The sequence below is a fragment of the Pristiophorus japonicus genome, chromosome 5 (assembly GCF_044704955.1).
Source record: "Pristiophorus japonicus isolate sPriJap1 chromosome 5, sPriJap1.hap1, whole genome shotgun sequence".
NCBI classification, from domain to species: domain Eukaryota; kingdom Metazoa; phylum Chordata; class Chondrichthyes; family Pristiophoridae; genus Pristiophorus; species Pristiophorus japonicus.
The window spans coordinates 228,764,901-228,791,643 of NC_091981.1; the positions used below are offsets into that span (position 1 = coordinate 228,764,901).

General features: G+C 45.5%; 1 protein-coding gene across 1 annotated transcript in view; it reads left to right on the forward strand.

Annotated features, from left to right (window-relative positions):
- The window catches only part of tmem236 (transmembrane protein 236), a 52,309-nt gene extending 29,525 nt beyond the window's left edge, over positions 1–22,784 (forward strand). The window contains exons 3-4 of the mRNA XM_070880073.1: positions 21,334–21,476; positions 22,169–22,784. Coding sequence (XP_070736174.1) covers positions 21,334–21,476; positions 22,169–22,784 — 759 coding nt within the window. The remainder of the gene's footprint in view (positions 1–21,333; positions 21,477–22,168) is intronic.
- Positions 22,785–26,743: the final 3,959 nt, after the last annotated feature.

Genomic DNA, 26,743 nt, shown 5'->3' on the forward strand with positions numbered 1-26,743 from the left:
TGATGATGTTCCAAGGGGGGTTTGGGAGATGCTGCCGAAGAAGCCTTGCCGAGTTGCTGTAGTGCATCTTATACATGGTACACACTGCAGCCACGGTGCGCCGGTGGTAGAGGGAGTGAATTTTTAAGGTGGTGAATGGGGTGCCAATCAAGTGGGCTGCTTTGTCCTGGACGGTGTCATGTTGTTGGAGCTGCACTCATCCAGCAAGTCGAGAGTATTCCATCATACTCCTGACTTGTGCCTTATAAATGTTGGAAAGGGTTTGGGGAGTCAGGAGGTGCGACACTTGCCGCAGAATATGCAGTCTCTGATTTGTTCTTGTTGCTACAGTATTTATGTGGCTGGTCCAGTTAAGTTTATGGTCAATGGTGACCCCCAGGATATTGATGGCTGAGGATTCAGCGATGATAATGCCAGGGAATGTCAAGGGGTGTTGGTTAGTGTCTCGCTTGTTGGAGATGGTCATTGTCTGGCACTTGTGTGGCATGAAGGTTGCCACTTATGAGCCCAAGCCTTAATGTCGTCCAGGTCTTCCTGCATGCGGGCATGGATGGCTTCATTATCTGGGGAGTTGCGAATGGAACTGAACACTGTGCAGTCATCAGCGAACATCCCCATTTCTGACCTTATGATGAAGGGAAATTCATTGATGAAGCAGCTGAAGATGGTTGGGCCTAGGACACTGCCCTGAGGAACTCCTGCAGCAATGTCCTGGGACTGAGATGATTGGTCTCCAACAATCACAACCATCATCCTTTGTGCTAGATATGACTCCAGCCAGTGGAGAGTTTTCCCCCAGATTATCATCGACTACAATTCTACTCGGGTACCTTGATGCCACACTCAGTCAAATGCTGCCTTGATGTCAAGGGCAGTCACTCTCACCTCGCCTCTGGAATTCAGCTCTTTTGTCCATGTTTGGACCAAGGCTGTAATGAGGTCTGGAGCCGCATGACCTGGTGGAACTCAAGCTGAGCAGCGGTGCGCAGATTATTGGTGAGTAAGTGCTGCTTGATAGTGTCATATATGTATACTCTGTGTATATATTATGGTGGTACTATTAGAGGGTGCAACTGTGGGAGGCCCAGGCAGGAGCTGTATAAAAGGCTGGTCACCAGGTGATGAAGGCACTCTGCAGACAATAAAGAGACTAAGGTCACAGCAGTTCAAGCACAGCACTAAGCCTCATGGAGTTATTCTATAGATAAGTAGAGACATATTAACTGGCGACGAGTACAGATCACAGATTTACACGCAGAGATGGCTGTCATTGGTAGTTCAGAAAAGGTTACAGAGGGTGAAGACTTTACTTGGGTTTCGCTGGCCAGGTATTGCTTCTACACACACCGTCACATCGAGGGCCAGGATTTAGCGCAATATGTCGCAGACCTACGAAGGCTCGCGGAACCATGTGAATTTGGCGAACTCCTCAACAATGTGTTACATAGAAACATAGAAAATGGCAGGAGTAGGCCATTTGGCCCTTTGAGCCTGCACCACCATTCAATACGATCATGGCTGATTATTCACCTCAGTACCCCTTTCCTGCTTTCTCTCCCTACCCCTTGATCCCTTTAGCCGTAAGGGCCATATCCAACTCCCTCTTGAATATATCAAATGAACTGGCATCAACAACTCTCTGCGGTAGAGAATTCCACAGGTTAACAACGCTCTGAGTGAAGACGTTTCTCCTCATCTCAGTCCTAAATGACTTACCCTTTATCCTTCGACTGTGACCCCTGGTTCTGGACTCCCCCAGCATCGGGAACATTCTTCCTGCATTTAACCTGTCCAGTCCCATCAAAATTTTATAAGTTTTTTTGAGATCCCCTCTCATTCTTCTAAACTCCAGTGAATACAGCCCATTCGATCCAGTCGTTCCTCAAATGTCAGTCCAGCCATCCCTGGAATCAGTCTGGTGAACCTTCGCTGCACTCCCTCAATAGCAAGAACGTCCTTCCTCAGATTAGGAGACCAAATCTGAACACAATATTCCAGGTGAGGCCTCACCAAGGCCCTGTACAACTGCAGTAAGACCTCCCTGCTTCTATAAGAACATAAGAACATAAGAATTAGGAACAGGAGTAGGCCATCTAGCCCCTCGAGCCTGCTCCGCCATTCAACAAGATCATGGCTGATCTGGCCGTGGACTCAGCTCCACTTACCTGCCTGCTCCCCATAACCCTTAATTCCTTTATTGGTTAAAAATCTATCTATCTGTGACTTGAATACATTCAATGAGCTAGCCTCAACTGCTTCCTTGGGCAGAGAATGCCACAGATTCACAACCCTCTGGGAGAACAAATTCCTTCTCAACTCGGTTTTAAATTGGCTCCCCCGTATTTTGAGGCTGTGCCCCCTAGTTCTAGTCTCCCTGACCAGTGGAAACAACCTCTCTGCCTCTATCTTGTCTATCCCTTTCATTATTTTAAATGTTTCTATAAGATCACCCCTTATTCTTCTGAACTCCAACGAGTAAAGACCCAGTCTACTCAATCTATCATCATAAGGTAACCCCCTCATCTCCGGAATCAGCCGAGTGAATTGTCTCTGTACCCCCTCCAAAGCGAGTATATCCTTCCTTAAGAAAGGTGACCAAAACTGCAGCCTCACCAATACCCTGAACAGTTGCTGCAGGACATCCCTGCTTTTGTACTCCATCCCTCTCGCAATGAAGGCCAACATTCCATTCGCCTTCCTGATTACCTGCTGCATCTGCAAACTAACTTTTTGGGATTCATGCACAAGGACTCCCAGGTCCCTCTGCACCTCAGCATGTTGTAATTTCTCCCCATTCAAATAATATTCCCTTTTACTGTTTTTTTTTCCCAAGATGGATGACCTCACACTTTCTGACATTGTATTCCATCTGCCAAACCTTAGCCCATTCGCTCAACCTATCTAAATCTCTTTGTAGCCTCTCTGTGTCCTCTACACAACCCGCTTTCCCACTAATCTTTGTGTCATCTGCAAATTTTGTTACACTACACTCTGTCCCCTCTTCCAGGTCATCTATGTATATTGTAAACAGTTGTGGTCCCAGCACCGATCCCTGTGGCACACCACTAACCACCGATTTCCAACCCGAAAAGGACCCATTTATCCCGACTCGCTGCTTTCTGTTAGCCAGCCATTTCTCTATCCATGCTAATGCATTTCCTCTGACTCCGCATACCTTTATCTTCTGCAGTAACCTTTTGTGTGGCATATTCAAATCCCCTAGCTGTGAAGGCCAACATGCTTTTTGCCTTCTTCACTGCTTGCTACACCTGCATGCCAACTTTCAACGACTGATGTACCATGACACCCAGGTCTCGTTGCACCTCCCTTTTTCCTCATCTGTCACCATTCAGATTATATTCTGCCTTCCTGTTTTTGCCCCAAAAGTGGATAACCTCACATTTATCCACATTATACTGCATCTGCATGCATTTGCCCACTCACCTAACCTGTCCAAGTCACCCTGCAGCCTCTTAGCATCCTCTTCACAGCTCATACCGCCACCCAGCTTAGTGTCATCTGCAAACTTAGAGATATTATTCTCAATTCCTTCATCATCGAAATCATTGATGTATATTGCAAATAGCTGGGGTCCCAGCACTGAGCCCTGCGGCACCTCACTAGTCACTGCCTGCCTTTCTGAAAAGGGCCCGTTTATCCCGACTCTCTACTTCCTGTCTGCCAACCAGTTCTCTATCCACATCAATACATTATCCCCAATACCATGTGCTTTAATTTTACACACCAATCTCTTATGTGGGACCTTGTCAAAAGCCTTTTGAAAGTCCAAATACACCACATCCACTGGTTCTCCCACTGTTGCGGGACATTTTCGGGACGGGACGGGATATGAAGCGGACCATCACCTTAAGCCAGGCATTCACGACCTCAACATTGAGAGTCTCCCAGAATCAAAACTCACTGGGAAGTACTGTGCAGAAAATAACTGTTGTTCAAAGAATTAGTCCGACTCAGAATCCGCCAAGGAGTGTAAATGTGAATTGTTTAACATGCTGGCCTTGCGTGGGTAACCATCGGGCCCATCTGTGTCGATTCAGACACTTTGTGCAAAGGCTGTGACAAAAGGGCCACCAAACAGTGAATGTACAGAAAAACTGCAACTCAAAATGTGGCAGAGGAGTCGGCAGGAGATTTCCGATCCAGCAAGGATCATAAAGTACAAGCTAGAGAGGCCACTCAGCCCGAGGAAGCAGTGCATGGGGTGCGTACCTTCACTACCAAAAGTCCCCCCGTGATGATGAAAGTCAAGATAAATGGCATTCCTGTTTCCATTGAGTTGGACACCGATGCGAGTCAGTCACTTATGAGCTAGAAGGCATTTGAGAGGCTGTGGGGCAACAAAGATCAAATACCCAAGCTGAGCCCGATTACGACAAAGCTGCGCACTTACACCAAGGAACTGATCCCAATTATCGGCAGTGCGAACATAAAAGTATCCTATGATGGAGCGATACATGAATTGTCACTGTGGGTTGTAGCAGGCGACGGGCCAATGCTGCTTGGCAGAAGCTGGATGGGGGCGATTCGGTACAACTGTGAAGACTTCAGAGCACTATCGTCAGTGGATGATGCTTCCTGTGCTCAAGTGCTGAGCAAGTTCCCATCCTTATTTGAACCAGGCATCTGCAATTTTACAGGCGCCAAAGTGCAGATCCACTTGGTCCCCGAGGCACGGCCTGTTCATCACAAGGCTCGAGCGGTCCCTTACATGATGAGGGAGAAAGTGGAGATCGAATTGGAAAGACTTCAACGCGAGAGAATCATATCACCAGTCGAATTTAATGAGTGGTCCAGCCCGATTGTTCCGGTACGAAAGAGCGATGGCACGGTCAGAATCTGCGGCGACTACAAGGTAACGATCAACCTAATTGCATTACAGGACCAGTACCCGCTACCCAAAGCCGATGATCTCTTTGCGACATTAGCAGGAGGAAAGGTGTTCACCAAGCTGGATCTAACCTTCGCTTACATGACCCAGAAGCTGGCTGAGTCGTCGTAAAAATTAATGTGCATTAACACACAAAAGGGACTGCTTTTGTATCACAGGTGCCCGTTTGGGATCCCGCTTGGCTGCAGCCATCTTCCAAAGGAACATGGAGAGTCCATTGAAATCTGTTCCATGCACCGTTGTATTTCAGGATGATATCCTAATCACTGGTCGCGACACCACCGAACACCTGCAGAACCTGCAAGAGGTTTTAAGTCGATTAAACAGAGTCGGACTCCGGCTGAAACGATCCAAGTGTGTCTTCCTGGCGCCAGAGGCAGAATTCCTGGGGAGGAAGATTGCAGTAGCTGGCATCAGGCCCACGGACTCGAAGACAGAGGCCATCAAGAATGCACCCAGACCATGAAATGTAACGGAGCTGCGCGCGTTCCTGGGACTCCTCCACTATTTCGGTAACTTTCTTCCAGGGTTGAGCACCTTGCTCGAACCGTTGCATAAGTTGTTATGCAAGGGAGACGACTGGTTTTGGGGTCAAAATCAAGAGCCGCCTTCAAAAAGGCCAGAAACTTGCTGCATTCGAATAAGTTGCTTGTATTGTATGACTCGGGTAAACATCTAGTTTTAGCATGCGACTGAAACGATTAACACTGTCGGCCTACAATTATGGTGTCGGGTGTGTTTTACAGCAAGCAAATGTAGCGGGCAAACTCCAACCGATTGCGTATGCGTCGAGAAGTCTATCCAAGGCCGAAAGAGCCGACAGTATGGTCAAGGAGGAGGCTTTGGCCTGTGTCTATGGGGTTAAAAAAAAATGCACCAGTATTTGTTCAGACTCGGGTTTGAGATAGAAACCGACCAAAAGCCCCTAATCTCACTCTTTTCATAAAGCAAAGGCATAAACACCAATGCTTCATCGCAAATCCAAAGATGGGCAGTAACACTGTCGGCCTACAATTATACGATCTGCCACAGGTCAGACACTGAGAACTGTGCCGATGCCCTCAGCCGGCTACCGTTGCCCACCACTGAGGTGGAAATGGCGCAATCCGCAGACCTGTGCCTGGTCATGGACGTCTTTGTATGCGAAGGATCACCCGTAATGGCCCACCAGATCGGGACCTGGACTAACCAGACCCTGTGTTATCTCTTGTAAAAAATTGCGTCCTCAATGGGGGCTGATCAGCGGTCCCAAGAGAAGTGCAAGACGAGATAAAGCCATTTTACCGTCATAAAGACGAAATGTCCATCCAATCGGCTTGCCTCTTATGGGGCAACTGCGTCGTCCTGCCAAAAAAAGGCAGGGCAACCCAGGCATTGTCATGATGAAGGTTATTGCCAGGTCCCACGTCTGGTGGCCCGGCATTGACTCGGACTTGGAGTTGTGCGTGCGCCAGTGTAACACTTGCTCACAATTGAGTAATGCCCCCAGGGAGGCTCCACTCAGTCTGTGGTCCTGGCCCTCAAAACCATGGTCCAGGATCCATGTAGATTATGCGGGCCCCTTTCTTGGAAAAATGTTCTTCGTTGTAGTGGACACCTACTCTAAGTGGATTGAATGTGTAATAATGGCATCCAGCACGTCCACCGCCACCACTGAAAGCCTCAGGGCCATGTTCGTCACCCATGGCTTGCCCAACATTCTGGTCAGCGATAATGGTCCGTGTTTCACCAGCTTGGAATTCAATGAATTCATGACCCGCAATGGCATCAAGCATGTCAGGTCTGCCCCGTTCAAGCCCGCATCCAATAGCCAAGCGGAGCGGGCAGTCCAAACCATAAAGCAGAGCGTGAAATATGTGCTTACAAACCCGCTTATCCTGGGTGCTGATCAATCACAGGACACGACCCCACTCACTTACCGGGGTCCCCCCTGCGGAGTTGCAAATGAAATGTTCATTCAAAACCAGGCTCTCCTTAGTCCACCCTGACCTCAACGATCAGGTGGAAACAGGCATTATCGGCTGTATCACACGATGTCACTGTAAGCAACCCGGTGTTGCTGAATCACGGTCATGGTCCCAAATGGGTCACTGGCACTGTTTTTGCCAAGGAGGGGAATAGAGTGTTTGTTGTCAAACTGCTTAACCGACGAATATAAGAACATAAGAATTAGGAACAGGAGTAGGCCATCTAGCCCCTCGAGCCTGCTCCGCCATTCAACAAGATCATGGCTGATCTGGCCGTGGACTCAGCTCCACTTACCCGCCTGCTCCCCGTAACCCTTAATTCCCTTATTGGTTAAAAATCTATCTATCTGTGACTTGAATACATTCAATGAGCTAGCCTCAACTGCTTCCTTGGGCAGAGAATTCCACAGATTCACAACCCTCTGGGAGAAGAAATTCCTTCTCAACTCGGTTTTAAATTGGCTCCCCCATATTTTGAGACTGTGCCCCCTAGTTCTAGTCTCCCCTACCAGTGGAAACAACCTCTCTGCCTCTATCTTGTCTATCCCTTTCATTATTTTAAATGTTTCTGTAAGATCACCCCTCATCCTTCTGAACTCCAACGAGTAAAGACCCAGTCTACTCAATCTATCATCATAAGGTAACCCCCTCATTTCCGGAATCAGCCTAGTGAATCGTCTCTGTACCCTCTCCAAAGTCAGTATATCCTTCCTTAAGTAAGGTGACCAAAACTGCATGCAGTACTCCAGGTGCGGCCTCACCAATACCCTACACAGTTGCAGAAAGCATTTGGACCAGACCAAAACTGCGATTTACAGATAACCAGGAACTATCAGGAGAGGACCTTAACATCAGCGATCTACCTGCACAGACCAATCAGCAACAGACCTAGCTGCCAACTGTAAAGTCCTGTCCCCTCAGTACAGATACACACGAGGCATGTAGTGAAGTCAAGGTCACTCTGGGCCTGCACCTTTATTTTACAGCTCTGGAATGCTGCACTTGCCTGAGACCTGTCCTTATATACCTGTCTCTTGCAAGTGCACCCCTGGTGGTAAGGTATGCTGGTGGTTACAGGTCATATCTTATTACAGTCATGTATAGTATGTTAGGATACAGTTATATATAATGTAAGATACATGACATCACCCTCCCCCAAGGTCTTATTGTCTTTATAGGTTCAGTCTATCAGGTGGTCTACGCTCTCGCGTGGAGCATCTGAGTTGTGGTTCAGTTGTTTGCCTTGGTGTCTGTTTTTCATTGGGTGTGGTTGTTGGTATCTCGCCTGGCTGTCTGTTTCGATTGGTGTGATTGTTGTTGACTCGCCTGGGCTGTCTGTTGGGATTGCCCTTTTCTCAGGTTGTTCCCTCTGTCTATCCACCAGGTGTGGTGCGAGTTCCACATTGTAATCTGCCTCTGGTTCCGTAGTGTTGTTGGTAAATCTGCTTTTGACTTGGTCTACATGCCTCCGGCAGGGTTTGCCATTGTCCATTTGTACTACCAGTAGCCTGTTTCCTTCCTTGCCCGTTACTGTCCCTGCAAGCCATTTGGGACCCCTGCCATAGTTTAGTACAAACACTTTGTCCCCTATCTCATTTCATCTCCCCCTCGAATTTCTGTCATGGTACTCAGTCAGCTTACGGCGCTTTGCCTCAATGATTTTGTGCATGTCTGGGAGGATTAATGAGAGCCTTGTTTTTAAAGTCCTTTTCATCAATAGTTGCACGGGGGGCGGGGGGGATCCCAGTCAATGAGTGCGGATGAGATCTGTATGCCAGCAGCAGTCGCAACAGGCGACCCTGCAGCGTGGGACTTTGGATTTTAAGCATGCCTTGTTGAATGATTTGCACTGCTCTCTCCGCCTGGCCGTTGGAGGCTGGCTTGAACGGTGCCGTCTTGACATGATTTATGCTGTGGTCAATTATAAAGTCTTGGAATTCTGCGCTGGTGAAGCACGGACCATTGTCACTGACCAATATGTCAGGGATTCCGTGCGTTGCAAACATGGTTGCGAGGCTCTCCACAGTGGTGGAGGTTGTGCTCGAGTTTAAAATGGTGCATTCGATTCACTTTGAAAATGCATCTACAACTACGAGGAACATTTTGCCCATGAATGGGCCCGCAAAGTCTACGTGCACCCACGGCCACGGTTTGGTAGGCCAGGGTCAGGGGCTCAGTGGAGCATCCCTGGGGGCATTGCTGAGTTAGGCACAAATGGTGCACCTTCGGACGCAGAGCTCCAAATCCACGTCAATACCAGGCCACCAGACGTGGGATCTGGCTATGGCCTTCATGAAAATGATCCCCGGGTGCTCGCGGTGGAGCTCCCGGACAAATGCCTCTCTGCCTCACAGAGGCATGACTACTCGGCTGCCCCACATCAGGCAGTCTGCTTGTAGTGATAGCTCATGCATGTGCCTGTGAAAGGGTTTTAATTCCTCGGGGCAGGCATCGTGAGCCTCTGCCCAGTCACCGGTTAGGACACATCTTTTTACTAAGGATAACGTGGGGTCGCTGGCCGTCCAAGCTCTGATTTGGCGAGCCGTCATGGGTGAACCTGTGGACTCAAAGGCATTGATTGCCATGACTATCTCACAGTCCTGTTCGTCAGACCCTTCCATGGTCGCCAGGGGTAGCCTGCTGAGCGCGTCGGCACAGTTGTCTGTGCCTGGTCTATGCCTTATAGTATAGTCGTAGGACGCCAGCATGAGTGCCCACTGTTGAATTCGCGCCAAGGCGTTGCCGTTTATTGCCTTGCTCTCGGATAGTAGGGACGTGATGGGCTTGTGGTCGGTTTCTAATGCGAACTTGGCCCCGAAAAGGTATTGGTGCATCTTTTTGACACCATACACGCACGCGAGCGCCTCCTTCTCTACCATTCCGTACCCGCGCTCCGCCCGCAAAAGTGACCTGGAGGCATAAGCTATGGGTTGTAATTTGCCCGCACTATTGACATGTTGCAAAACGCGCCCGACCCCATACACTGATGCATTGCATGTGAGAACTAGCTTTTTACCTGGATCAAAGAAAGTCAAAACATTGTTGGAACACAGAAGGTTGTGTGCCTTATTGAAGGCGCGTTCCTGTGTATCCCCCCAAAACCAATCGCACCCCTTCCTGAGTAGCACATGGAGAGGCTCCAGCAGCGTGCTTAAGTTCTGCACAAAGTTCCCAAAGTAATTGAGTAGCCCGAGAAAGGCGCGCAGTTCTGAGACATTCCGGGGCCTGGGTGCCAAGCGCCTTGCTTCTGTTTTGGACTCTGTTGGGCGGATTCCATCAGCGGCAATCCTTCTGCCCAAAAATTCAACCTCGGGTGCGAGAAACAGGCATTGGATTTCTTGACTCGTAGGCCTACCTGATCCAACCGCTTTAGTACTTCTTTCAAATTACGGAGATGAGAGTTGGTGACACTGCCCGTGATAAGTATGTTGTCTTGAAATATAACCGTCCTCGGGATGGACTTGAGCATACTCTCCATGTTGCGCTGGAGTATGGCAGCTGCCGACCTGATGCCGAATGAGCATCGATTGTACATTAAAAGGCCTCGATGTGTGTTGATGATGGTGCGTAGCTTGGATTCCTCTGTCAATTCTTGCGTCATATACGTAGATGTGAGGTCTAACTTTGAGAAAAGTTTACCTCCAGCCAATGTGGCAAATAAGTCCTCTGCTCTGGGCAGCGGGTACTGGTCCTGTCGGGAGACTCTGTTTATGGTAGATTTGTAGTCCCCACAGATTCGTACGGATCCATCAGGCTTCATGACTGGGTCGATGGGACTTGCCCAGTCACTAAATTCCACAGGTGATATAATGCTTTCCCGCAGAAGCCTGTCTAGTTCGTGTTCAATCTTTTCCCTCATCACATAGGGTACAGCTCTGGCCTTGTGATGGACCGGTCTAGCATCCTGTGTGATGTAGATTTTGCCTTGGGCTCTTTGAAAGTGCTCACACCTGGCTGAAAGAGATGTTCAAATCGCTTTATAACTGTTGAGCAGGAGATCTGTTCCTCTAATGACATGTATGGACATCATCCCATTTCCAGTTCAGTTTTGCCAGCCAGCTTCTCCCCAGCAGTGCTGGGGGGTCTCCGGGGACAATCCACAGGGGAAGTCGGTTCACTGTCCCTTTGTGTGTGACAGAGAGCATGGCGCTGCCGAGGACTAGTACGATTTCTTTGGTATCGATCCTTAGTTTGGTGTCGACCCTTGTGAGTTTTGTCTGTCTCTCTTTTATGCGGCCACAATTGTTCAAATTGTTGAAATTGTTGAGCGCCCATGAGAGATTGACTCGCTCCCGTATCCAGATATCCCGTTGAGTAGGACCCTCATCATTCTAGGAGGTGTCCTGTTGTAGGAGCAGCGGCCATTGATCGTGTTGACCCGCTGTATATCGGTGTCCCGGGTACTGTCCCCACCATCTTCTGGTCCACTTTCCGACCCATCTGATTCGTATACCAGCCGAGCTGCCGTTTTTTTTGCACATGCGGGCCAAATGCCCTGTATTTTCACAATTTCTGCAAACAGCCTGTTGAAATCGACGTCCCCTTGATGAATGCCCACCCCCACACCTCCAGCACAGACCTGTTCCATTGTTCAAAGTGTTCCCAAAGAATGAGCTGCGTCTGTCTGATCTCTCTTGAGCTTCTCTCAGTTTGTAGTTGATTGCTCGCATTGTGGGTTGATGAGGTGTGAACGGCCGTTCCTGTGGCCCTTGATGGCTTCTGCCTGCTGTCGAGAACCTGTTCTCCCGGTTTTGTCTGTGTGTGAGGGTAGCAGCTTGTTTAGTGCTGTGAACTCCTTGTTCTGATATTTCTTTAGTTGTTGTACCTGCATTGTAAATCAACCTCGTTTCTTCTTCCCCTACCAAGAATGTCTGTGCAACCAGTGCTGCTGCCTCTAAAGTCAGGTTCTTGGTCTCTATGAGCTTTCGGAATATGCCTGCGTGGCCTATTCCTTCAATGAAAAAGTCTCTCAGCATTTCTCTCCTCAGTTCATTGGAGAACTCACATAAACTAGCCAACCTCCGAAGTTCCACCACGGAGTCGGATATGCTCTGGCCCACACAGCGTATGCAGTTGTAGAACCTGTGTCTGGCCATGTGTAGGCTGCTCACTGGCTTCAGGTGGTCTCTTACCAGTGTGCTCAATTCTTCAAATGACTTGCTTGCTGATTTCTCGGGTGCCAAATGATCCTTCATTAAAGCGTATTTTTTCGAGCCACGGCTGGTCACGAGATGGGCTCTTCTCTTGTCTGCCACGTCGTCGCCTAACCAGTCTTTGGTTTCAAAGTTTTGCTGGAGCCTTTCTATAAAGTCCTCCCAATTGTCTCCCGCATTGTACTTTTCATCTGATCCGTTGTTCGCCATTCTGTGGATTCTGTAATCCCGTAACTCGTCGCCACTGTAAAGTCCTGTCCCCTCAGTACAGATTCACACGAGGCATGTAGTGAATTCAAGGTCACTCTGGACCTGCACCTTTATTTCACAGCTCTGGAATGCTGCACTTGCCTGAGACCTGTCCTTATATACCTGTCTCTTGCAAGTGCACCCCTGGTGGTAGGGTATGCTGGTGGTTACAGGTCATATCTTATTACAGTCATGTATAGCATGTTAGGATACAGTTATATATAATAATGTAAGATACATGACCCCAACCACAAGGATGATCCCATCATCTCCAACAGTCCAGTCAGACCAACAGCAGTGGCCTGACCAACTCACCCATGCCAGAAGTGACACTCAGACCATCAACCAGGTCGCCTCAACCTGTAACTAACTCGCATCAAAGACTTTGGGGTGGAATGTTGTCAAATATGTATACTCTGTGTGTATATACTATGCTGGTACCACTAGAGGGTGCAATGGTGGGAGGCCTAGGCAGGAGCTGTATAAAAGGCTAGTCACCACGCGGTGAAGGCACTCTGCTGACAACAAAGAGACTAAGGTCACAGCAGTTCAAGAACAGCACTAGGCCTCGTGGAGTCATTCTACAGATAAGTAGAGACATTTTAGATAGCACTGTCGATGACATAAACATCATTTTGTTGATAATTGACAGTAGACTGATGGGGCAGTAATTGGCTAGGTTGGAATAGTCCTGCTTTTTGTTGATTGGACATACCTGGGTAGTTTTCCATAGTGTTGGGTAGATGCCAGTGTTGTATCTGTACTGGAACTGCTTGATTGGGGTGTGGCTAGTTCTGGAGCACAAGTCTTCAGCACGACAGCCAGGATGTTGTTGGGGCGCAGATCCTTTGCTGTAACCAGTGCTCACGGACGTTTCTTGATATCATGTAGAGTGAATCGAATTGGCTGCAGACTGGCTTCTGTGATGGTGGGGACCTCCAGGAGCCGGCCGATATGGATCAGCCACTCAGCACTTTTGGCTGAAGATGGTTTCAAATGCTTCAGCCTTATCTTTTGCACTTGCCTGATGGGCTCCGCCATCATTGAGGATGGGGATGTTCATGGAGCCTCCTCCTTCCGTTGTTGAATTGTCCACCATCATTCATGACTGGAAGTGGCAGGACTGCAGAGCTTTGATTTGATCTGTTGATTGTGGGATCACTTAGCTCTGTCTTTAGCATGCTGGTTAGCTGTTTAGCATGCATGTATGCTGTGTTGCAGCTTCCCCAGGTTGGAACCTCATTTTTAGGTACACTTGGTGCTCCTGGCATGCTCTTCTGCACTCCTCATTGAACCAGTATTGGTGCCCTGCCTTGATGGTGGTAATAGAGTAAGGGATATGCTGGGCCATGAAGTTACAGATTGTGGTTGAGTACAATTCAGCTGCTGCTGATGGTCCACAGTGCCTCATGGATGCCCAGGTTTGAGCTGCTAGATCTGTTCTGAATCGTTCCCATTTAGCACCGTGATAGTGCCATACAACACGATGGAGGGTGTCCTCAATGTGAAGATGGGACTTTGTCTCCACAGTGACTGTGTGGTGGTCACTGCTACCAATGGACAGATGCATCTGCGAGATTAGATTGGTGAGGACGAGATCAAGTAGGTTTTTCCCTCGTGTTCGTTCTTTCACCACCTGCCACAGGCCCAGTCTGGCAGCTTTATCTTTCAGGACTCGCCCAGCTCGGTCAGTAGTGGTGCTACCGAGCCACTCTTAGTGATGGACATTGAAGTCCTCCACCCAGAGTACATTCTGTGCCCTTGCTACCCTCAGTGCATCTTCTAAGTGGTGTTCAACATGGAGGAGTACGGATTCATCAGCTGAGGGAGGGTGGTAGGTGGTAATCAGCAGGAGGTTTCCCTGCCCATGTTTGACCTGAAGTTATGAGACTTCATGGGGTCTGGAGTCAATGTTGAGGATTCCGAGGGCCACTCCCTCCCGAGTGTATACCTCTACTGCTAACTCTAGTGGACAGAACATACCCATGGATGGTGATGGAGGAGTACGTGACATTGGCTGAAATGTATGATTCTGTGAGTATGACTATGTCAAACTGTTGCTTGACTAGTCTGTGTGACAGCTCTCCCAATTTTGACACGAGTCCTCAGATGTTAGTGAGGAGGACTTTGCAGTGTCGCCTTGACTGGGTGTGCCGTTGTCGTGTCAGAAGTCAGTGCCGAGGGGTCCGTCCTGTTTTATTCTTATTGGGCTAGACTTTCCATTTCACATCGCCCATTTATGGCCCATATATGGCTCAAAACGGACCTCTATCGCCCATTTTGAGCAAAAAGTGGAAACTCGGCCCAAAATATCGCCCGAAAAACAGGTGCCTAAGTTTCCATTTTGATCGCCGAAATTATAGCCCACACAAAGCCCATCCCAAGTTTCAGCAACTAGCATGCACTTCGCTGGGCCGATGCAAGGCCCAAAAGAATGCTGAGAAATAGTTGCTTTTTCTGGGCTTAAGAGAAGGAAAATTGGCACTACAGATGCCATTTTGACTTCAATGGAAGGGTGGAGGATTAGTTGTGATTTAATTAGAGAGTTAGTTGTACTCAGAATATTGGGACAGGGAATATAAATAGGTATTATTATGTTATTTTTAGTAAATATAAGAGAATTTGTTATGTTTTATATATTGTATCTATTAAATAGCTTTTACATAGTGAAATTATTTACTGATATTGTTGGGGCCTATCAAACTGACTGGTATACATCATAGAGAGTACAGAGAATGCAGAGTACAGTGATTAGATATTGTTGAGAGATTATTAAAATTAGATATCAGCCATATCTATCAGCACACTACACACTGTTGTATTTGACAGGTGACTGAAGCTCTTTACGCTCATGGAGGGACTTCATAAGCTTCACAATGACCGGGGAGGCACAGGCCGAGAGTACTTTTCAGTTTCCATAGAATAGCAGACTTCCCCAAGGTGCAGGGAGCAATATACTGTACGCACATTGTCCTCAAAGTACCTTTAAAGAACGTGGAGGTCTTTCGTAACAGAAAGGGGTTCCACTCGCTAAATGTGGACATTCAGATGTTGATTTACAGTTAGGGTTAATCAAAAGTTTCAATTGCATGGGGTGTCCTTGTTGTCTTGCCTGCACTGGCCTATCATCAGAATTTATGCTTATTTTATAAAGTTTAGTGTTACTAAAGTGCTCGTATATTAAAATAATAAATATGAAATAACATCTGTACAGTTGATAACTAATGTAACTAAGAGAAGACACACAATTTATTGAATTAAAGACATTTTTTTTTATTAACAAATACGAAAAAAAAATTTGGTAAACTATCCCTCCAACTCCCCGCCCCCCGCACCAACCCACTCTTCCCTCAAATACACAAAATCTTAACAATTAACAATTAACCAATAACAACTAACAAAATTAACAAAACCGGAAGAAGAACAAGCGAACAAACTTTGTGAAAAAACTCCCCCCTCCTTACCCGCGGCCACGTTTCCCTCCAGGTCCAGTCCCACCCCGTGTTCGTACCCCACCCGTCTGTTTTGGTCTACGCAGATCGACACCAAGACGTCGTGCAGAGTGGGACGGCAAGACTTCCTACCGTGGTGGAGGTGACGGAGCACAGGCGAAAGCCTGAAGCTCCACTTCCGAGTCAGGAGGAACTGTTTCCTCCGTACTCGCTTGCGTGCTCGAGGTCTCACTGCGAGCAGACATGACACCTTGGGGTGCAGCGCCGTGTCCAGCCAGCAATGCATGCCGTAGGGCATTGGCTGCGTTATTGAATTATAATTGCATAACATTACATGCGTAACTATGATATTTTTCGTATGTATTTAGTAATGTTTGCTCATTTCCCATTACTCACGAGACTCAAAGGTGGGCTCAGCCACGCTACGGGTCATGACCCAACGACTTTCAGGCCCCACCAAGGCCACCGCAAGCTCCGCGTATGCATTAAGAGTGTGCACCATCGCGGAGCCGCCACCCGTCCTCCTTTGCTCCGCACGGTTGATGCTTATCTTTTTCTGTAAATGATAATTTAACATTGCATGGCATAAGCTACTGTACTTGACAATAAACATTGAAGACTGACAGATTTAAATGTTCAAGTATTACATAACATTGTAGTGCATGTAGATGTTAACAAATATGATGTGATTGGGATTACGGAGACGTGGCTCCAGGATGATCAGGGCTGGGAACTCAACATCCAGGGGTATTCAACATTCAGGAAGGATAGAATAAAAGGAAAAGGAGGTGGGGTAGCATTGCTGGTTAAGGAGGAGATTAAGGCAATAGTTAGGAAGGACATTAGCTTAGATGATGTGGAATCTATATGGGTAGAGCTGCAGAACACCAAAGGGCAAAAAACGTTAGTGGGAGTTGTGTACAGACCTCCAAACAGTAGTAGTGATGTTGGGGAGGGCATCAAACAGGAAATTAGGGGTGCGTGCAATAAAGGTGCAGCAGTTATAATGGGTGAATTTAATATGCACATAGATTGGGCTAACCAAACTGGAAGCAATACGGTGGAGGAGGATTTTCTGGAGTGCATAAGGGATGGTTTTTTAGACCAATATGTCGAGGAACCAACTAGGGGGGAGGCCATCTTAGACTGGGTGTTATGTAATGAGAGAGGATTAATTAGCAATCTCGTTGTGCGAGGCCCCTTGGGGAAGAGTGACCATAATATGGTGGAATTCTGCATTGGGACGGAGAATGAAACAGTTAATTCAGAGACCATGGTCCAGAACTTAAAGAAGGCTAACTTTGAAGGTATGAGGCGTGAATTGGCTGGGATGGATTAGCGAATGATACTTAAGGGGTTGACTGTGGATGGGCAATGGCAGACATTTAGAGACCGCATGGATGAACTACAACAATTGTACATTCCTGTCTGGCATAAAAATAAAAAAGGGAAGGTGGCTCAACCGTGGCTATCAAGGGAAATCAGGGATAGTATTAAAGCCAAGGAAGTGGCATACAAATTGGCCAGAAATAGCAGCGAACCTGGGGACTGGGAGAAATTTAGAACTCAGCAGAGGAGGACAAAGGGTTTGATTAGGGCAGGGAAAATGGAGTATGAGCAGAAGCTTGCAGGGAACATTAAGACGGATTGCAAAAGTTTCTATGGATATGTAAAGAGAAAAAGGTTAGTAAAGACAAACGTAGGTCCTCTGCAGTCAGAATCAGGGGAAGTCATAACGGGGAACAAAGAAATGGCGGACCAATTGAACAAGTACTTTGGTTCGGTATTCACGAAGGAGGACACGAACAACCTTCCGGTTATAAAAGGGGTCGGGGGGTCTAGTAAGGAGGAGGAACAGAGGGAAATCCTTATTAGCCGGGAAATTGTGTTGGGGAAATTGATGGGATTGAAGGCCGATAAATCCCCAGGGCCTGATGGACTGCATCCCAGAGTACTTAAGGAGGTGGCCTTGGAAATAGTGGATGCGTTGACAGTCATTTTCCAACATTCCATTGACTCTGGATCAGTTCCTATGGAGTGGAGGGTAGCCAATGTAACCCCACTTTTTAAAAAAGGAGGGAGAGAGAAAACGGAATTATAGACCGGTCAGCCTGACATCGGTAGTGGGTAAAATGATGGAATCAATTATTAAGGATGTCATAGCAGTGCATTTGGAAAGAGGTGACATGATAGGTCCAAGTCAGCATGGATTTGTGAAAGGGAAATCATGCTTGACAAATCTTCTGGAATTTTTTGAGGATGTTTCCAGTAGAGTGGATAAGGGAGAACCAGTTGATGTGGTATATTTGGACTTTCAGAAGGCGTTCGACAAGGTCCCACACAAGAGGTTGATGTGCAAAGTTAGAGCACATGGGATTGGGGGTAGTGTACTGACATGGATTGAGAACTGGTTGTCAGACAGGAAGCAAAGAGTAGGAGTAAATGGGTACTTTTCAGAATGGCAGGCAGTGACTAATGGGGTACCGCAAGGTTCTGTGCTGGGGCCCCAGCTGTTTACACTGTACATTAATGATTTAGATGAGGGAATTAAATGTAGTATCTCCAAATTTGCGGATGACACTAAGTTGGGTGGCAGTGTGAGCTGCGAGGAGGATGCTGTGAGGCTGCAGAGTGACTTGGATAGGTTAGGTGAGTGGGCAAATGCATGGCAGATGAAGTATAATGTGGATAAATGTGAGGTTATCCACTTTGGTGGTAAAAACAGAGAGACAGACTATTATCTGAATGGTGACAGATTAGGAAAAGGGGAGGTGCAAAGAGACCTGGGTGTCATGGTACATCAGTCATTGAAGGTTGGAATGCAGGTGCAGCAGGCGGTTAAGAAAGCAAATGGCATGTTGGCCTTCATAGCAAGGGGATTTGAGTACAGGGGCAGGGAGGTGTTGCTACAGTTGTACAGGGCATTGGTGAGGCCACACCTGGAGTATTGTGTACAGTTTTGGTCTCCTAACCTGAGGAAGGACATTCTTGCTATTGAGGGAGTGCAGCGAAGGTTCACCAGACTGATTCCCGGGATGGCGGGACTGACCTATCAAGAAAGACTGGATCAACTGGGCTTGTATTCACTGGAGTTCAGAAGAATGAGAGGGGACCTCATAGAAACATATAAAATTCTGACGGGGTTGGACAGGTTAGATGCAGGAAGAATGTTCCCAATGTTGGGGAAGTCCAGAACCAGAGGTCACAGTCTAAGGATAAGGGGTAAGCCATTTAGGACCGAGATGCGGAGAAACTTCTTCACCCAGAGAGTGGTGAACCTGTGGAATTCTCTACCACAGAAAGTTGTTGAGGCCAATTCACTAAATATATTCAAAAAGGAGTTAGATGAGGTCCTTACTACTAGGGGGATCAAGGGGTATGGCGAGAAAGCAGGAATGGGGTACTGAAGTTGAATGTTCAGCCATGAACTCATTGAATGGCGGTGCAGGCTAGAAGGGCCGAATGGCCTACTCCTGCACCTATTTTCTATGTTTCTATGTGAATAATTTTTAATATTCTAATTATAAACAGCAAATAAATAATATGTATGATTTTAAATATGACTTTTAAATATGTTTTAAGTATTAAAATGCAACTTACTCTGGTAGCTGCGTATGAATAATTTTTAATACTATAACATTCAACTTACTATTAGGGTGAATAAATGTAATTTTTAATTTAATGTAATTTTTAAATTAATGTTATTACTTTACATTATAAATAAATAACATTGAGGATTTTGTTTGCAATTTATAAACATCAAGTAAATAATACATATGTGATTTTAAATATGACTTTTAAATATGTTTTACGTATAGATAATCCAACTTACTCTGGCAGTTGCCAGCAGGTGTTCCATCTCTTGCGGCACTGGTCCGCACCTCATTTGATGCCGATGTTACGACATCGGCAATCTCCAGCCAAGTTCGTCTATAGGCACGGGGTAGAGGTTTCCCATGGCCACCCCGTGTCAAGTCCTCCCATCTTGTGGAGACCACGTTTACAAGGGCCTCGTTGGCCTCCTCACTAAAGGCTTTTGCCCTTTGCCTCTCCACCTCCCTTGCTTTTTGTGGTTCCATTGATGATTTTTAACAGATTTAACAAAGTTAACAGATAGCTAATTGAAAATAGCTAGCAATACAATCAAATGTAATACAGATTTTTAATAGATTTCTCAAATTATTGAATATTTCTTCCTCACTGCATCTCTCCTTCTCTCCTCCTCTCTCCTCTCTCTCTCTCTCTCTCTCTCTCTCTCCGACCCTCCCTGTGCTTCTGAGCATGTGTGATGACCCATGAACTCTCCAAACGCGGCAAAAAAATCAACCCTCACAAAAAAATCCCACACATGCGCACACTAGCGTTGCTAGGGAAAGTTTTTTTTTACTTCCGTTTGACTTCCTCTTTTTTGGGGCGATCGTGTGATCGCTGAAAAATCAGATCGCCCATTTGACATCGCCGGGTAAGACCGAGTGGAAAATTGCAAAAAAAAATGGACCTTGTGCCGGCGATCAGCACAGGCGATACATCCCACATCGCTGGAATAAGGCCCATTTTTTGGGGCCTTAGCCACCTCGTGGAAAGTCTAGCCCAATGCTTCTTGAAGCGGTTTGTTACAATTGAGTGGCTTGCTAGGCCATTTCAGAGGGCTGTTACGAGTCAACCACATTGCCGTGGGCCTGGAGTCACATGTAGGCCAGACCAGGTAAGGACAGCAGATTCCCTTCCCTAAAGGACATTAGTGGGTTTTTACGACAATTTGGTAGTTTCATGGTCATCATTAGTGATTCTAGCTTCTTATTCCAGATTTATTTAATTAACTGAATTTAAATTCGGATTTGAACCCCAAATCATTAGTCCAGGCCTCTGGATTACAGTCCAGTAACATAACCACAATGCTACCGTTCCAATTCCCATTTCCACCAGATGATTACAGAAATTGAGCACTTTAAGAAAGATTAAAGGAGACCCACTTGAAGTTATTAAATCTTAAAATAATACACTAAACTTCCCCAATAATTAAATAATAAATGATTAAATGTGTAAATACATTGCCTGGTGCTGAGCCATACAGACCAATAATGTCCCAGGTTTGATTTCTGATCTGTGCTGATCTCCATTGGATTGAGAGCAGGACTGTTAAAATTGTCTCCAGTGCCATGGACTAGGGGAGGGGGTGTGTAATCAGCAGGGGCTGATACTTCTGGTTATAATCTTGTGATTGTCCAGTGTTGACACAATCCTGTTTGACTGTGATACATTCTACCCTCACTGTTACTGTTCGCACATGAGGAACAGCAATTTTGGTGAGATACCAGAGAACTTCAGAAGAAAATTGGAAAAATAATGGTGGACAGGTGTTAATATTTTTATTTAAGTTACAGTGTAAACATTAAATCTTGCTCATTTTAGAAAAGCCCTAAGCGTAAGATTCTATGTGCTATTGTGGTATAGCTAATAGACCAACTTTAAAACCAAAACTAGAACTGAAAGTAGATTACATCATCATTAATATAGAAATGTCTCCCTAAATGTCTCTCGGTCAGAGAGGGACTACAACTGCTTCAATACTTTGTGCTGATTTGTCATTCTCTTTTCAAAAGGTACAGCATGGCTTACCCTTATCCCAATTCAAAACCTTCTCCGATCTTCCTGTGTCCCTAGTCATAACGTGCCTGATTTTTGTGAGCATCACTGAAAACCTCCGTAAATGGCGGCTGACTGGAAAAATTGATGGTAAGCAACAGCAAGTTCACTTGCATAATTTGGTGTTTTAAAATAGCAACCCAGATTTCTCCAGTACTATTAGGCTATCTTAGGTGGTGAAGTTGACAGCTGACCATGAGATACAAGAGGGGACATTTCAAAAACACCTGTGAAGGACAAATGGTTAGGGTTTAACATAGAGAATGGCATTGAAGAGGTATTCTGAACTCTTGCTTAATTTTGCAGATCTTTCCCCTGGAAGAGTAAAGAGATGTGGTACAGTCTGTGATAGGTTGAATTGCACACAGCCTGTGGAAGAAACAGGCTTGATGGTGTTTTTTCATTCCATGCTGTCTTTCAAGTACACTGTATACATTTAGGATTTCATAAAGTCTGTTGTGTCTCTACAGGAGAGCGTCTCTCATTTTACACTGAGCCACTTCAACTTATGTTGAAATGAACTGATCATTAATCAAAACTTCTGCCCATCATCATTATGTTTTTCACCAGCTGTGAAAAATGTCAATTTTTTAACTTTTAATAGAAAACTTGGGGATTTAAAAAGGGAAAAAATGAAAATTATTTTAACTGCAGTTCATCGTATTACAAATGATCAAGATCTCAAATGCAGCAAGTAGAAATTATATTGTAGAATAATCATAACCTATTCATTTGCCTTCATTTCACCCTGTACCTACTAATATATTTACTGTGTTCCAAAGTTAATCGTAGGGATGACGTTTTTGCATCCAATGGACCCGTGCTCACAAACATAGAGCAAATCTCAACTGTGTCTGCACAGCAAGGCAGAGCACACGAGGAAAATCAGACGACTGCAGGAGTGACGGAAAATGAAATTGCTTCGTCTGTGGCACCAAGAACATCAAACAAATCTCGAATTGTATTGCAATCAAGTTTACCTTCAACGGTCATTGAGTACAACACACCAGAACACAAAGTTCCAGCCTTACTCAAATTTCTAGCAGTGAATGACAACAGAGCTGAACTATTTGCAACTAGTATCATTAGTTGGTTGGATACCATAGAGTTGGTGAGAGTTGCAGGCCTTCCGAATGTGGTCAATACAGGATGGGTTTACCCCATTTATATTGTTAGTTGTTTGTCACTTTTTAGAATTGTTCTAGATTCAGCAAACCCATTTTTACCTTCTTTGACAGTTATATTGCAAGATTTCCCATTCTTTTTTGTACGTGTTAGCTTAATTGGAGTCATGGGAGTTGTAACTCCTGTGCTGTACCCCTTAAAGAATATTATCGTTCTCACAACATACATTTATTTCAATTATGTGACTAAATGTCAATACTTCAATCGTATAGGACAATTTTAAAAGTTGCATCCCAGTTGATTAATTCTATGATTTTATCGATATTGGATCATTATTATTAGCAATATTCTAAAAGAAAATGATCTTATTCAGTGGCTTTGTATGTTGGAGCACATGAGTGGTGCCATTAAGTGCAGCATTTGCCCAGTTCCTCCATCATGAGTTACCTCTCTCAGCCAGACTATTGTGGGAAGGGGTGAACAGACCAGTGCCTCCCTAAAGCAAAAGGGAAAATTGGAGTGAGATATGGCTGTGTCTTTCACATACAAAGGCGTTGAATGACAAACATTTTATTTTAAAATAACTGGAATCAACAATTTAGTAATACAAGCAAGAGGCTTCAAACTCTTAATTTTTTAGGAATGATTTTATCATAATTGTAAAGGATTTGAAGGGAAAGTAGCTTTTTTTAAACTGGTTTGTTTTGAATGATTTTTAATCCTAGATGTTTTCTGTAATTGCCATCCATTCAACTCAATGGCTTTTTGCTATTTTCTAGAAGATGATTCCATATAAAGTCGCTGAGAAGCATCATCTGAAACATACCAGAGTAATGTTCGAGCAATGAAGCGATAGGATGATAGATAGCTCAAGGATCTCTGTCAGAAAGAAACAATTAATGGTGACGGTGAATATCTCCCGATTGACTGCTGTAACTTTGGCGGGAGATCGCTGGAAACCCCAGATCCACGTGTAATCAGGCTTTCCACCAATCATCTGCCAAAATGCTGATCAGGAGAATCCTCAAAGAAACTCCGGTGATAATCTGTTCGGTACAATTCCATGGACAATGGGCAGTTCCAATACCTCACTCAAGTGGCCTTTCTTCATGCATGAACCTGCACAGTGAGTGTTGGCAAGCCATTTGACCGTGGGTAGGGTATCTTGACCAAACCAATCCTGTCCATACATGTGTGCTTTCCAACAGGAGTTGCTGGACAATGTTGAAGAGCAGATCCACTGGCTTATTTTTTGCCCTCTTTAGTGCAGTGACACTCTTTTTAATTGTAATGCCCTACTCCCTCCCAGGCTCTGCACAGGCCAGGGTTCTTACTTGGGACCTTCTTCGATGACTCAGTTTCACAACTTCCAAGTGACCCATTTGGGAACCTTTGCTATATTGCTGTTTAGTGCTTTTTTTTTAAAAGCTGCCTTCCAGTGAAGCTGTGTTTTGGTGGCTATGGAAATTCTGAGTTGGAGTTTAGATATTAAATTCAGCAAAACCAATATTTTAATAAATTAATTCTAAACTAATTTTGACAGATTTTGTTGTTCATTTAAATGTAATTTTTAAGTTAGTGCTTGGGAGTTTCCTTTTGTAGGTGGAAAATAACATGATTACACTGTTTTATTGGCTTTTGAATGAGGTGCACTTGAAACACTGATTTATTAGTGAGTGCCTGTACTGTGTATTGCAGTTCATGAAGCATCATACCTCTACTAACTACTTGACATTTGTATATTATGTATGTGTAAAGCTCAGCAGGTTTTTTTTATTAGCTTGAACAAATTGTACATATTCCTCAAAAATGTAAATATAAACAAACTTCAAAAAAATTGAAACTCTCTTCCATTTCAGATTTATGAAGTGCATAAATTAGTTAATTAGCTTATTTTTCTTAATCAACCCCACTCCACTTTTCTGCCCTCCCTCCTGCAAGTCCTGACTTGATGAGGTATGGTTCTGCAGGTGCTGGTCACCAGCTGGTATGTCACCAAAGTGACCATCAACTGCGAGGAAAATATTATGGCCAATTCTGTCCTGTGCTCATCTGTCAATGCAGTTTTCCAAGTGGAGCCAGTTAATAGCACACAAGAATGGGAGCCATGGCTGATTTTCCTCTCTTTACTCCAGCATCACTAGTGCCCTTACATTACTTGGGCTAGGATCAAACTCAAAATAGAAAATCTGCAAAAGGACATAGACAGGCTAAGTGAGTGGGAAAAAATTTGGCAGATGGAGTATAATGTTGGAAAATGTGAGGTCATGCACTTTGGCAGAAAAAATCAAAGAGCAAGTTATTATTTAAATGGATAAAGTTTGCAAAGTGTTGCAGTACAGCGGGACCTGGGGATACTTGTGCATGAAACACAAAAGTTTAGTGTGCAGGTACAGCAAGTGATCAGGAAGGCCAATGGAATCTTGGCCTTTATTGCAAAGGGGATGGAGTATAAAAGCAGGGAAGTCTTGCTACAGTTGTACAGGGTATTGGTGAGGCCACACCTGGAATACTGTGTGCAGTTTTGGTTTCCATATTTACAAAAAGATATACTTGCTTTGGAGGCAGTTCAGAGAAGATTCACTAGGTTGATTCTGGAGATGAGGGGGTTGACTTATGAGGAAAGGTTGAGTAGGTTGGGCCTCTACTCATTGGAATTCAGAAGAATGAGAGGTGATCTTATTAAACGTATAAGATTATGAGGGGGCTTGACTGGGTGGATGCAGAGAGGATGTTTCCATTGACAGGGGAGACTAGAACTAGAGGACATAATCTTAGAATAAGGGGCGACACATTTAAAACTGAGATAAGAAGAAATTTCTCCTCTCAGGGGGTTGTGGATCTGTGGAATTTGCTGCCTCAGAGAACTGTGGAAGCTGGAACATTGAAGAAATTTAAGACAGAAATAGACAATTTCTTAAACGATAAAGGAATAAGGGGTTATGGAGAGTGGGCAGGGAAGTGGAGCTGAGTCCATGATCGGATGAGTCCATGATTGGATCAGCCATGTTCTTATTAAATGGCGGAGCAGGCTCGAGGGGTTGTATGGCCTACTCTTGCTCCTATTTCTTATGTTCTTATAAAATAAACTTACCTTAATGGACAGGGTTTTTAATATAAAAATGTATGATTAAATTTAATTTTTCTATGTTTTAAAACTCTTCCGCTCACAAAAGTAAGCTAAATGCCTGTTTTTACCAGGTGTAAAAGTTTGAAGGATATTCGCTGGGCAAGAGTTGGGCAAACTCCCGCGCAAATATCCTTTTCCTGGGGATGCGGAGGATCTGTCAAAATGACAGATCGGAAAAGCTGGTTTCCGGAGCATGCGCATCGCGCACTTTGCACAGACCCGGCGAGGACGGAATTTTCGGCACAATGTATGTGCAGTTAGAGAGCTGAAAATCACTGCCAATGCCCCTTGGGTGAGGCTTTAGAGGTCTAATGCCACCATGCAACCCAACCCCAGTAATGGAGTAAGTGCCTTCAGAAGAGAAAGAGGACAAAAAATCATCAAAAGAAAATTGCCACTTTATAAATGTCAAAGTTTTAAGAATGTTTGTGAACATCATTACACATCAGAGGCATGAGACATATTGCTAACCCTGACAATTGCCAGTGGGGAAAAAAATCACCTAAAAGGAACAGATAAATGTCACAAACAATTGAAAGAGTGATTGAGTTCAAAGCTGTAATCTAATCTTGATAATCTAACCTCGAAGTTTGGACGATGTTATAAATTGTTTTAGCATTGTCCTAATTTATGGCATATCCGATGCCCTGAAAGGGATCATTTATTCTCTAGGGAGCCGTAGCTTCTCTTGGAAACATAAGGCTCAATTTTGTCCAACCGCTTTTTTCAGTGCACTTACCTTAAGTGCGCCGACTTTGCGTGCTGGAAACGGCGCCGGAAAAAAAGTCGCCCCATCCTGGCCGCTCTTCCGAGTCTCCGGAGTCCCAGCGTGGTGTGCATTGTGCAGTGGGGGGCGGAGCAACAGGCCAGCGCAGAAAGCAGTGCCGGCAGCTATGCACATGTGCAGTGAAGTCTGCATGCATGCTCCTGCCCTCCCAGAGTGTCCTGCGGGCTGTGAGCAGGACCCGATGCTCGCAGCCCCTATCCCCGGCTGAAGGGATGCCCCAATCTCACCGCACCCTATCCCCGGCCGAGTGATCTCCTGCACTGGCCAACCGGCCCACTCACTTCCTGGGCCAAGGTAGGACTTCAGTTTTATTTTTTATTTATTG